Here is a 15107-nt window from a genome sequence, read left to right on the forward strand (position 1 = left end):
ACTAAATGTAAAGTTTCTTGCTTGAGTTATTGTAATCTCTGAGATTTTTTGTGATATCCAGAAAATGTCTAGTTTTTCCGGTAAATCTATTTAAAATTACACTAATGGTACTTAAATTTTTAAATATATTTGTATCTAATAAACATTTTATAAAACATTTTTGCCCTCTATATTTTTCGATTTTGAGACTCAATGCTTATTATATTACGTAGTCGTTTTTTTAATAAATAAATAGTCAGTGCTTTCTCCTATTTAAAATATCCATTAAAGCCATGATTGGTTCAAACGAAGTATGCTCATATATAGAGACTATAACATTATGCTTTCTTCGCTGATATGGAATATGTGTACATATGGGTGACCATGGCCTTGCCAAAAGCTTAAAAACTCAGCAAATTATGCAAATAAATTCCGTTACTATTAATTATCAAAAAGCCATATACGTCATATAAGTTTGGATAAGCCTTACCGAATTAGGACTTTATAATTTATACGCTATGCCCACTTAATATGTTAATAGACATATTACTAAATTTTTACATGGCTTTGTGGGTGTTTTATTCTCAGTTATATTCGAATTGTCATCTATATAGATGCTTTGAATGCTCAGCTTATGACATAGCGACATTTATTGATTATGAAAAAAGCATACTCCATTAGAAAATTTTTCGAAAAACGCAAAACAACAATTATTATGAATTTTCTGGTTTTTCTAGAATTCTCATAAAAAAAATTTTTTTGTTGAAAAATAAATAATTTATACAAGTATTTTTAAATTACAATTTTGAAGCCAAATAATAGTTTTAATTTTCTAAATATACAGCTGCATTCAGAGCAGGTAGTAATAAATGGGGCAGGGATTTCCGATTAACACTCCGAAAAGATTGTGCCACTATAAGTTTAATAACCCACTCTAGGAATTACGATTAGCAAACACTGCTTTGACTTCTTTGAACATTTGGTTCGGTCAAAATTAAAATGCAAGGATTAATGCTTAGGCCAGGATTCGTTCACCAGCTAAACAAAACAAAGTCAATGTTTTTCTATCACCTGCCAGATTATATTTTCACTAGTAAAAATATATATCTACTGGTGAAAATGTATTTTGATATCATGGCATATTTGAAATGGCATATTTAAAAAAAAATCTGGATAGATTCGAGACTGTTTTCTCTAGATTTTCTTCTAGGAATATACACATGAAACTGGATGTATTATTTATTTATTTTGCTGCATTAAATCCAGTTGTCAAATTACCGATAATACAGTCTATAAAAATATTAAATTTATATAATTCAGCTGGTGCTGTTGTTGATTTTTCGTTATTTCTTTGCTTCTTCCTTAGGTATTAGATCTGAATTTTCAGATCAAATACTTAAATTTACTGCTACTAAAAAATATTCGTTGAATATTTCCCCTCATGTCTAATATTTTTTAAGCGTTGAAAAAGCAATAAAGTCAACGTTAATTTGCAAACATATTTTAACAAAAACAGAGCCGCGTCAAGAAACTACAATCTGCCCTTTGAATAATAATGTTTATTGTGAAAGTACTATCTAGAAAGTGGGTGCTTTTGAAGGCAATGTTACGCTTTTTTTACTTTTTGTATGTATAAAAAGGGCTGAAGGAACTTGTACCTGAAATACATCAGTACATACATCTCAAACAACTTTAGTTCATACATTATTTGAGGTCAGTTTTTACTTTTTTTATACATATATTCTTGCTATGATTTTTCCCAAAATCAGGCCCCGGGAATTTCTCCTCTCTCCCCCCTCTTATCAACAGGCCTGATAATTACTAATATCGATATTTCAGACACGTTATAAATTGAAAAACACTGGGGTTTAAATATGCTACGAACCCAGATCTTTCATGTATTAGTTATCAACTTATAATATAGATCTATATTGCTGGTTTTATGTATACCTAGGATTGAGTATTCAGTGGCGTAGCTATGGGGGGGCGGAGGGGGCGGGCCGCCCCGGGCGGCACTTGCTTGGGGGCGGCATTTTCGCGATGGGACCGTCAAGTGTGGTTCTTAACCCTGAATGCACTAAAACATATATAAATCCACGAATAACAAGAGCTTAATAATAACCAATTTATTATTTTAAGAAATGCTGATTTTATGACCCTGAAAAAAATGTATGGGGGGGGCGGCAATTTTAAGGATCGCCCTGGGTGGCACATACCCTAGCTACGCCACTGTGAGTATTAAATAATCTACAGCCTCTATACCTTAAAATTATCATTGAATATCTCCCGTTGTGTATTTAGAAAATGATTAAAATACCTAACGTCACTCTGACAAAATACGAGAGTCCCAGTCTTTTCATTATCGGCGACCCATTAAATCAGCATCTGTAACAACAATGCAGCCAGATTGTTCCGCGCGTGAAATTTATGTTTTCGCAATTGTGCAAACACAAACCACTCGAGAAATCGCCATCAATAGCGCGGCGGCAAAACCATTCTACATAAAGTGTCGCTGTCAAAACTTCAAGCATTCCCGGTATATCACGCGCAATTTTGCTTTGACACTCTGAAAAGCCTGGAAACTGAACGCTGTTAACATCGAAGAGGTGCGATTATGATAATCGATGCTATAAATCTGCATTACTTCATCAAATATAAAAATAAAGCTTATAATAATAAACATATAAGAGACGAAACAAGCGATATACGAGAGATCAGTCTTAAGTATATGAACTTTTTGTGTTTTTTATATCAAATCTAAAGAACTATTGTTATTTTTATATTGATTACAACGCTTGCATTATTGTGGTAAAAGTCAGTATTAAGGGTTTGAATTCAACTACCAAAACCATATAGTTTGTTGCTAAAGTCTTTCATAACTTGAGAGGCAAACAAGACACATTTAAATCAGGTGGAGTACCTCAAGGTTGTGTGCTAGCATTGGTACTCTTTTAACAGGAAAAACGAAAGAAGAATCAACCAATAAACTGCAATGAGCTATTGTATGAGTTAAATTAATAAGTGGACTTAGATGTGACACATCAAATTGAATGATTATCAGTCCAGAATTTATTTGTTTTTTCTCTAACTTTTCGATAAGATTCAAAGCTAAAATATGTGTTTTAGTTACCATATTGAAAGAAAATTGTTAACTGTTTATATAATATATACAGTTTGAGCACCCCGGGAACGCAACGCAGCCTCCTCGGAGACAAATAAGGAGGACCGGTGGCCCGAAGAGGTCGCGTGCTGCTGGCCGATTAGTAGCGAGTACTGTTATCAGGGTCTACATACACCTGACCGCGCTTTTCACCTGCCCATCCTCGGACAAGTTTGCGGCCCAACAACGAATCGCCTCTCCTCGGAGTCGGCTGACCTCGGCTCTTATTTCTGTGTTTATTTATCGATGTGTCTCCGACCTGATCCACTTTTCGCGTGGACGTTCCGCAAAATTTATTGCTGCCGATGATGCACAACAATATAGAGATAAAAAGCTCACTATATAAAGAAGCAGCTACTGTGCTTCATAGTCGATTAGCTGCAATGTATCGCAGCTTCCCATAATGCGTCTTGCGAGCTAACCCTAATGAATTGCCTTTGCCTTTGTCGGCGATGCTTTTAATTGATCTTGTTGCTTACTAAGTTACTTGGACAAGACTGGGTTACATTACAACCCTTGCTGAAGCATAAAGTACTCGATTTATAATCTGCACCTTCCTTACAATACCGAGCAATATCCCTTTAATTATTGTATTTTCACAAAAATATTCAACCATAACCAAATAATTAATAAGCGATGATTATAATTTACAAAATTCAAAAGTATTTGTACTGATGTATTTCAAGTATAAATTCCTTCAGCCCTTTTTATACACACAAAAAATAAAAGGAGTGGAACATTGCCTTCACAAGCCTAGTTTGTCTGCATTTCAATATTACACCATGTTTTAAAAATATTATAGCTATCCTTACCGATATTACTATGGACTTCTAATATAAGAGGACCGATCAAAGTATATTCAAATCGAATTTTGAAAAAGGAGAGCGCAAAAACAATTATCACTTCTCAGAAGACAAAAATTCACGCCAAAAGCAATAAAATCGCGACGGCGACGGCACGATTTTATTTCTTTTGACGTAGATTTTTGACATCTAAGAAGGGATAATTGTTTTTTGCGCTCTCCTATTGACCAAAATTCGGTTTAGATGTGTTTTATTTACTCGTAATATTGTTATAAAAAGTCTTAATATAAACGCTTGATAATCGAGGGTTTTTAGCGCGATGGCACGATTTTATTGTCTTTGACCTTGACTGGAAATTCACAATATGGCAACACTGAGCAGCAAAGAAAATACGACTAATTATTAAGTAAATATTATATGTAGATATTTTTAATAATTTTTAATACCTAATTTAAATGTTATTTTAAGCTGCTATTTTTTTGTGAATAAAATATCAATATACTATTACTTATGCACGTTATTTTTTTTTGCAATTAATAATTATTTTCTTTAAATAAAAAGCCTATGCTTTATTAGTCTGCCAATGATTGAAAAAAAAAAGTGCAAATTAAGTTTTAATTAGTTTTATTTCTATAACTTATTTATTGCCATTTTTAAGAGCAATAAATTAATTGGCACGATTTTTAACACTTTGGTTGCCGAGCTTTTTAGGATTATATAATAAAAAAAGAGTATGTACCGAAAAAATATTGTTTAACTAATAAACAAATACTTTAAGGCCAAAGTAGTAATAGCTATATATTGAATATAAGCAACCAAAAAGACTGTGAGTAATATGAATAATACACAGGCTTAAAAAATATAAATGATTAATTTTTTTTATCATAAAATTCAATAACTTTTTGCCAAACAGTCAGTAAAGCTTCGATTTTATTACCAATATTATATTCGAAGAATTGTCAAGGATTTTTGTACAAAATTTTTTTAGCAACGCATATTTGAAAATAAAAAGATCCCTAACCGTTTTATTTAAAAACATGGGATTACGAGAGTGCAAAATGTGAGATTATTAACACATGAGAATATGAAATCTTTGATGCCCTTCCAGTTCTTAATCATCTGGCCAATGTGACGGCTTGGGGCGGGAACAGACTATTTGTTATTGAATAATAAATATCTATCAGATGTAATTTCTATATATTAATGCTACGAGGGTTAATGTACATGTCATGCTAAATACTGCCATTATCACCATTAGTTTAATACAATATGCATTGTCAAATAAAAACCAGGTTAATCGCAATTCACACAACAATATGTCACCAACGTTGAAATCGTATCAAGGCTGCCGTTATATAACGCGTTTTCGCTTTTGGGAAGAATTGGGTTAGCTTTCGTAACATGCATCACACCCAGACGGATGTGATTCATCATCGGTCGGTTATTGTCTCTTCAGCAGCGTTTACGAATTTCACTTTCGCGCAACGACATCTCTAATGTGACGCCATTTGAGGGGGCAGTCGCCCGCAAACAATCGGTTACCGGTTTCCCGACTGACTCATATTCGGAATGATCTTTTTTCGTTTTCATTTTACGTAATCCGTTACGATATGAGAAATTTCCAATGTTGCAATGTACTATGCGTATTATTGGAAGACCTCGTTATTATTGATATATAATACAATGAGATCCGGCATATGAAAAAACAATGACAAATTTTGCATAACGAAGTATGATACATATAATTGTGCAATTTACACAATACAATGTTATAGTAAATTATACAATCTAAACAATCTATTTCAAAAAAAAAACTTATTGAGAAATTATTTTGCCAACTATTCCTGTATCAAATAATCTATATTATTTTAATACCGAAATATCAGTATTTTTCATGTTAAAATTCTATTAAAAAAAAATAAGAATATTAATATTAGCGACGTTGAAAGTTATAAATAAATTTGTATTGTTTTAAGTTTTAGAAATTTAACACATATTTTAGCTTTTTTTATATAACGTCACTCTAAATGTGATAATATCCGTCATTTTGTTTACACGCCTTCAACCGCTCGTCCCAATTTTAAAATCTGACACCATTGTAATATTTACAAAGAGCACACTTAATATTGCGACACCGACAATTTAGACGAAAACATCACATTTTACATCTATCATCCAACAATCGCCAGCTCTCATAAAAAAAATACCAAAAAGGTTGCCTCATTTTTTTCTGCTCTTTCAATAGAAGAATAACACAATTGAATCACAGATACCGACTGAAACGTTTTATAGTAAAATAACACATTTGGTAATAATATTTACACTTGCTAAAGTGTACTATAACGGATACTGTGGACGTGTGTTACGTGCATTACTCTTATAAAAATTACACGGTTAACGGTTACTTTGCACATTAAAGGATGGTTTCGTATAATACATACAGCATACACTCTTCCTAACTCATTCTTAAATGTAGGTGGGACAAAACACGAACTCATGTTTTCCCCTGCCGTCGCTAGTCGATTGCATAGGATGATTGCGCGATATTGTATCTTTGAATGTACTCATTAAATAAAGGACTCAAACATATAATAAATCTGTTTTTTGGTAACTGATTAAACAGTTTTAGCTAATTTCAGCAGAATAGACAATATGTTTTTTAAATTATGATATCAAAACCTTCTAGTCCAATTCCCATTTTATTGTATGGCCACTACAAAAAGTTGACCGAATTTCATTCAAGGTTGCATTGTCTTTTATATATATAGCTCAACCGGACATCTATCCCGAGCAAGGGATTCAAAGAAAATATTTATTGTCGCCAATTAAATACCTCTTGTGAAGAACCAATTGTTATTAATGTTTTATCTGTCTTGGGGCAACTCATGTCAACAAAAATTATGATATCACAGAGTTTTACGATGTTGATACGGTACATTCAGAGCAAAATCTATTGAACATTTTTTATTTATATTTTAAACAGTATTGCAACTATACTAATTATATTATTTTTATCAAAGATACATAAAAAAAAATCAATTCAAGTCGCAAATTTCAGTGAATGATGACAGTAAAGTTTAATTTAAAAGTCATTATTATCAACATTACTTTCTTTAACACTCCCATCTTGTCATTTACCAATATGAAAATACTGGTATTGAAAATATGACACAAACGTGCTTTGAAGATATTTGATTTCAATTTAATTGAAGCGTTTGAGAATAGTAAGGCCCAACTAAATAGTAGTGAGAGTATGAAAGATTATGTGTTGCGGGAAAAGTATTGAGTTTGAAATTTGTCACGTAGTGTTCTATTCTAAATGTTGTATTTTCATCAAACATGTAACACAATTCAATATTATTTCTGTCCTGAACACCTTTATCCTTACAATTTTACAAACATAACCATTTTAATGTTTATAATTTGTTTTTAGCTACAATTTGATAAAAATAAGAATATAAAATAAAACGTTTGTGGTTATAATTTAAGAGAAAAAATTAAAAACCTTTTACAGTTTAAGGGAAAGAAAAAAATAGAAGAAGCAAAAAAATAATAATTCAAGTGATGATTTGAGTACATTTCATTAGAGAACTGGAATTATTGATAGCCTCCTAAGCAATATGTGCTTTGGCACTTTGTGCTTGTACTTAAATTTAAGGTTGTTTATATCACTGATACACGAGATTAGTGTGTTTCATCATAATTGTTGCGCTAAAAGGAGCACAAAACTAATTTATTTGTATCCCTTAAGACTTTCCGAGAAACGAAGATTTTTCTTCGACTTTCACAAATAATGTTGCGTATCCGAGGAGAAGTTACTTAGCGGTTTAATAACAGTTAAACCATAAACCTTATCTGAACAATTACAAAAACCTTGGATAACACGTTTCACATAAGATGACATCACCAAAAGTATCGATTTCGCTTTCATCGTAGGCCGTTGTGTATGCTAAAGAGTCTGATATGATCTATATTAGACAATAATAAAAAGTATGGTACCGCCCCTAATCATTGATATTGGTCAAAGAATTAAATACTGGAGAGACATTGGAATTTCCCTGAATTCTTAAGAGTATAAAAGCTAGAAAACTGCCGTACTTAGGGCCGGCTCTAGCGAATGCGGAACCTTACGCAAGAATAAAGCGCAAGCCCTCCCTTTTCCAAAAAATATTTTCCATATCAAAGTAATACATTTTAGAACTATATAATATATTATATAGCGACAAAGAAATATCTACATTATAGAATTTTAATAAACTTATTCCTCGGTAAAAAATATTGCTAACCTTAAAGAGGAGCTCGACTTAAAAGGTTTACGAATCGCTGCTGACAATCAACGTATGTTGAAACTTGAAACGCCTATTATTTCTGAAACATGGTAACTGTCAGAAGAAAACACAGGATCGAACAAATGCGTCTTAATAGACTATAGTTTTTTGTGCATTTTTTTGCTTTATTGCGACAAAGACAAACGTTGAGGATTGATTCATAGAAACGACACATTCAAGTTGTTCTGGCCTTTGTTTCTTTTACGCAAAAGGTTTCAAGCGCCCCCCAAAATTGATAATGGAGTTTAGATGGAGCGCGTGGCCGACTCTGTCTAAGTATATGAATATTTTTACAAAGATATACAAATTCTAAGACGTTAAAACCGACCCTAGAATTCGCACAATTTTGATATAATTGTGATTTTAGGAGAATAAAATATCGCCTTATTACAACTTTAAATATTTTTTTACTATAGTCATTTTTTAGCCTAAGAACTTGTTTTTTGCTTCAATCATCATATAAATCTCGCGCTTGACCTCTTTTTTCGGCACCCAACGCGCGCGATTTTCGGTAGACTAATTAAACTAACATGACTTTGTAAAGTTTAATTATAAAATTAATACTTTATATTTCTATCATAATGTAAAAAAACAATACTGGTATTTTATTTATAAAATACCGAAATATTGGTATTGAACATACATATACTAATAATAGTAAGTATATTATTTAATTCAAGGCTTTCTCGTACTTGTTTAGACAAAAACACGGTGGATTATATTTGTACGAGGAAGTCGACTTCATTTCCCGGACATATTCGCTATGGCTACGTTTATTTGGATCCCACATATGTACATGAGATGAAATCAATGATGTCGATACGTCCGCCCGGATGGCGAAGAAACTAGACTTGTATCATGTGCCGATAAAGTAGAAATTATATTTTATCTATCGACCTATATGTTATGGCAGAGAAAGTTGTCTTAAATGTGGAAAAATTAAATTGTATTTATACTAGCATATTTAAACGCGTAAGTTGTTTGTCGATATTATTTTTAAATTGCTATATGATGAAACAGTTCTTGAACAAAGAAGATAATCACAGCATAATACTAATAGCACATTTCATTTATTTCTAAAGAAATATATGGACAATATTAATTAGCATATTTCTTAGTTTTTATGTCTTACTAAATAACCTATATGAATCGAAATTTGGGTTAATGATTTTCGCTAATTTTACTAATAACACAAAGTCACTATAATAATACTGCTAATGTAAAATTACGCGCTGATTTAAAATATATGGTAATAATATATATTAAATTAAATTAAGACCATCGTAACCTAACAGGTTCCACCAATGCGTCATGCTGGACGAAAACAATAACTTGTATTATTTCAATACACAAAAAATAATACATAGAAAGAAGCAAACAAAAAATCATAAAATATTAAAATTATATATAGAAGCGGACCAACTTCTCGTAGCCGACATTATACAGATCAATGTGCAATGCCAGCGTATTAAGGCGGCGTTCTACGTGAGCGAACGCGAAGCGAAGCGGCGCGACGTGAAAAACAGTCGCTACCCCTTGTCCTACGTGTCCTACGTGACCAAACGCTCGAGGGTGCAGTGCGGCGCGGCGCGAAGCGAAGCGAACGCGATCAATTAGTCTGAAATTTTCAAACGCGACGTAGACGCGAACGCGATCAGTTGATATATTTTCCCACTTTTTTTTTAAGTTTTCCGATAAAAATCCGTTTTGTACATCAATGGTCAATGTACTATGTCGGATGAGCTGGTTAGAGAAAGATCGAACAGGTCAATGGCGAGACGCGAAGCGAAGCGTATGTAAGGAGCTGGATGGCAACAGCCATAGCCGAGCCGGCAAGTGCGGACGTCTTAACCCCAATGGCCATCAAAACAGGACTAGCTGGATTGTCGACAGCACCTTTCAATAGTTAAAATGAATGCTTAACCATATACAATTTTCTGCGAGGATTCAGCGAATCGTATCCCAATGCTCTTAAAAGAAAAGCGCTGGGATATAAGATCGAATAATAACCAAATATTCTTTAATAAGAAATCTTAGGAACATTTTCGACATAAAGGGAGTATTTGAGTATTCGGGGATTCCAAATTAGAGATCCCGATTCAAGAATACTACGAACTAAAGTGTCATAGAGGACGCGAAAAACTGACGGATCATCAAAGTGAAAGGCGTTCCTCATAACAAAATCGAGCATCTTGGAAGATTTATCACAAAAGTCGTGTATGTGTAGAGAGAACCTCCACTTGCTCTCAAAGTGATTCCGAGATCTTTAGTGAAAGTTTTTCTAGTCAAAATGTTCTCACCGAGATCGTAGGAACAAACTGATGACAAACGGGATCGAAAAAATAATACGATATGGCACTTTCCGACACTAAAGGGAAGACGGTTAACGGAAGCCAAACTCTATAAAGAGTCTAAACCCCTCTGTAGAAAGAAGGACTCCGCAACAGATCGAATGCATTTATACAATTTTTAATCATCTACGTACAGAAGAAAACTTGAATTTGCAACTGCTGTATTTATGTCATTAATAAATAACATAAAGAGCAGAAGGCCCAAGTTGGATCTTTCAGGAACCCCTGAAGGGAAATTATAGGGGTTCCTAGATTATTCTAGAGAATAAGTTAAATCGGCATACGATCATAGATGGACAGGGTCAGAGAGGGACTCCCGGAGACGATCACCCCAGCAGAGAGAAACAAACCTCCACTACACCGTCGCTGCCATAACTACAAGACATCCGATGATTATCCACTGGACATCTTTCCTCCGCCAGCTTCTCTACCAGCGCTCGGAGAAAAACGATACTCGCCCACCATAGTTTGTCGCAATATACATATCTAAATTATACAATAAATTATTACCAGTTTCTAACGGCGTCTTTCTGGCTGCGAAGTCACACCACGTAGCCTGAAAGAACAATAAAAATAATATTAGACGCAGGCCTAGATTTAGGGGAGCGAACCAGGCACTTGACCGGGCGATAGATTTGAGGGGCGGAAAAATTGATATAAAGAAAATATACATTTTAAAAAACAAATAATAAAATATAAAACATGAACGTGTCATACTTTGTCAACACTCCGCAGGTACTTAAGAAGCTGGGTGACCCTTCTATGACATTGACAAATTACTGCAGACCACTTAAAATTGTTGTAAACCACTTAAAAGTATGAAACGTTGAATCGGATAAATATTGTCAGCAAATTAATGCTAATAATAATAGACTTATAGTTAAACTCAGTGATTAAACTGTTAAAGGATACTAAAGAGTATTTTGAAAAATCACATTCAGATGATTTTTTTAAACAAATAATTATCGATGCAACATAATCGGTCTCTGAAATTAACGGTGAAATCAATTTTAACATTTCGAATAAATATCGCGTGAGATCAAAAAATAGACAGCTTAATATGAGTGTCATGCTTAGCCTATTAACGATCCAAAAGAAAAATACAGAAAAATAAACTTAAGAGAGATGACTAAAACATGTTAATCATTGCAAGGATTTGGAACATATTTTAACTGATGGGGAGTCATCTGATATATATTTATTTATCAAAATTATGATCATGGTGACCTCACAAGTTAACTTAATGCGTCACGATGGCCAAAAGTATAAAATATATTACAATTTTAAAATACCTACAAATTCATACATATATGCGTATACATACATACAAATACATATACGCACTCACACACACACACACATAAACACATAAAAGTAAAAGCATGAAAACAAGATAAAAGAACAGACAAATCACCTCAACAGGTGTGCATTGTACCACACGAATTGAACCAAAGCCCCATATGTGCACGAGAAAATGTCAATATCTCGATGCACAGTATTGAGCAGACGAACGGCCTTTGCCAGAGAAGAGTTGGCAAGTGCTCCAGTCCTAGACTTTACAGTCAAGAACAATGGACGCGACCGATAACTATAACCACTTTCCGGAGCCCACGTTTGGAGCTGTTCGAACACCGAAGAGTTGAGTACGATACCTTTAAACAATTTCAAAAAGTGTTTAATTATACAAGCACTTCTGCGAGTTAACACGAAACGAATCCCAGCGCTCCCAAAATAAAAGCGCTGGAAAACAGGAACGGATAATACTAAGTATAAAAATCGAAGGAATTTACGCTGTACTTTTTCCAGCTTCAATTCATTACATTGACTTATTACGCCTGGAATCTAAATAATACAGTTAGTTTTTAGTATGTTGCGGACTAGAACATCATAAAAAGTGCGCAATACTAAAGTATTCCTGAAGTAGTGCGCATTTTTTAAGATAAAACAGAGCATTTTTAACAATCTGCTGTGAGTCTTTGCAATGTGCTGGTTAAATTTACAATGTTCTTCGTAAGTCACACCAAAATCCTTAGTAAAGGAAGACCTGTCTAGAATATATTCGCCGAGATGGTAGGAATATTCCGCCGGCATCGACGACCTTGAAAATGAAGTTGTGTGATATTTCTTTACACTGAAAGGCAACCGGTTATAACAACCCATTTCCATAAAGAATTGAGATCTTCCTGCAGATCGAGGAAATCTGAAATCGACTGCACTTTCTTTAAAATGTTCAAGTCACCTGCATATAATAAAAAAAATTAAGCGACGCATTGCTGTTTCTATGTCATTAATGAACAATAGAAACAGCAATGAGCCCAAGCTAAATCCTTGAGGTACTCCAGCAGAACTCTTATATCGTTCTGAAAATGTGTTTTCATACTTGACGAACTGATACACCTGCAATAATTAAAAATGTATTTATGTAATATAATTTAAAATCATTTTGCAGATGCTGAAAGCAACGCTATTGGGCTGTAATTATCAATGTAAGACCTGTCACCCTTTTTATGAATCGGGTTAACCTTAAAGCATTAAAAAACTCTGGAAAACAGGAAGATCTCAAAATTAAATTGAATTAAATATATTTTAGCGACGGGATGGCGCCGCCAAATTTTGACCATAACAAATCTAGGCTCCCACAATATAGTGAAGAGGGTTCAAACTACCTTTCAGAATGTAGTCTGGGATAAAATCTGGTCCTGATGAAATAATGGACTTCATTTTTAATTTTGATTTTTATCCCCACTGAATAATTATTTATTCTTCTTCTGTTATTTTTTATATGGCAACATTGACCCGCGGCCATTTCGAAACTACGCAGGAATGGACTGGATCCATTGCAATAAGTGTTTTTCGCAACCTGCGACGTCTGGCGATAGTGGCCCTTTGCATCTAACGTCTTGTGGTCATATTTTCTGTCAAGATTGCCGACATGAAGGTTATAAAAGCGTTTTATTATAAACAAAATCCACACACATCAACATGTGCTCAATAAATTTGCAAATTTGATCGACTGTATTAAAATACGTATTCGCAATTACTCGAAAACCTTCAAGATACTCTTATTATATTATGTTTAGATATTATAAAAACATTCATCTGTTTTCTATATGACAATTTGATTAACAATATATTTTGAAAATCATTTTCAGGAATTAAAAATGGCAAATGTAAAATATGCGATAGCAAATGCAATTGTATTCAACTTGTACATGATGTATGTATGATTTATTATTGAATGCACATTCTAAAATATTAATTATAATTGGTAAATATACCATTTATTGCAGATGAAACCAGAAGTACGTGAATTCTTTACCGAACCAGATGAAATGCTCACTAAGCTCATTGACATTATTCAATTTCAAAAACAACACAGAGCCAAATTAACCGCTTATAGAGTTGCATTGGTATTTAGATTATAGTACCAAATCCATAATTGAGATTATTAAATTTATTTAATTACAGGAGTACAAATACAAACAAACCAAAACGCAAATGAAAAAATTGACTCAGGTGTCTCAAAAAATGTACAGCGACTTAATTCAGCTACAAAAGGAGAATAAAGCACTTAAAGCTGCTCTAACCCCTCAATCTCATACTAGTAATGAATCATTTATTCTACAATATATATCAAACTTATCAAGTATTAAACGAAGTAATGTATAATAGGAAAACCTTCCTTCGCCGCTCACTCCACACCCGTTCCAGTATTCCTTTCACCCACCGATAGCTCGATAATGACTTCTCAGCATCTAAAACATCAGGTTTTTTAATTACTACTCAAGGACCAATTAATTTAACCATTAAAATGTAACGATTTTTAGATCTTCCAATCTAAATTGGTGACGCCACATCGAGTTTCACGTTCACAACATTTAGGGAAATTCAAATCTAAGGAATATGTATGTATGTTTAAATGTTGACTATTTATTTTAAACTATTATAAACATTAATACTTTTATTTCAGTTTAATATAAATTCGAATAGCTGCAAAATTCCAGCGGCTTTGCTGACTCCGTCTTCAACGGCCAGTTCCAGTAACTCTATGTGATTATATATTTATCGACTAAATAAATAAATAATACTGTTCAAATTTAACTTAACTATGTATAATAATTTATCTGTACCGTTCTAACAAATAGTTTCATTAAATTTATATATTTCTGGTTATATAAATATAGTATTTTAATTTTAAACTGTGACTATTGTTTGTATTATTTATGCTCATGTTCTACTAATGAAGGTAGTTGTATAACTGAAAAAATGGTTTAAAGTTTACATTCAGAAAAGATGTTATTTTTGTTTCTCGTTGTGAGATTTTGGAAATCTGGCCATCCTCTAGATCGGAGATTGGCTAACTTTTTTACCCATTACTCCAAAACATATTGATTTACTCCGTTACCCCGTTGATTTGAAATGTATAAAATCATATATTATTTAAATTTGAAAAACTTATTAATCTATTTATAAACAGAACCCAATT

General features: G+C 33.1%; 1 protein-coding gene across 3 annotated transcripts; it reads left to right on the forward strand.

Annotated features, from left to right (window-relative positions):
• Positions 1-13414: 13414 nt before the first annotated feature.
• nenya (RING finger protein nenya) lies at positions 13415-14826 on the forward strand. 3 transcript variants are annotated; one of them, XM_088201027.1, is made up of 6 exons: positions 13415-13559; positions 13774-13838; positions 13912-14031; positions 14090-14225; positions 14449-14530; positions 14592-14826. In XM_088201027.1, exons 1-5 carry the CDS (start codon positions 13445-13447, stop codon positions 14460-14462), a joined length of 450 nt encoding a protein of 149 aa, XP_088057153.1. In that variant the 5' UTR covers positions 13415-13444; the 3' UTR covers positions 14463-14530; positions 14592-14826. The 3 variants fall into 3 exon arrangements, with proteins under 3 accessions (XP_088057153.1, XP_088057152.1, XP_088057151.1); XM_088201026.1 differs by having other exon boundaries at positions 14449-14526; XM_088201025.1 differs by lacking the exons at positions 14449-14530; positions 14592-14826 and adding an exon at positions 14294-14437.
• Positions 14827-15107: the final 281 nt, after the last annotated feature.

The sequence above is a fragment of the Plectrocnemia conspersa genome, unplaced genomic scaffold (assembly GCF_051122295.1).
Source record: "Plectrocnemia conspersa isolate PC_06_02 unplaced genomic scaffold, ASM5112229v1 ptg000012l, whole genome shotgun sequence".
Classification (NCBI taxonomy): Eukaryota; Metazoa; Arthropoda; class Insecta; order Trichoptera; family Polycentropodidae; genus Plectrocnemia; species Plectrocnemia conspersa.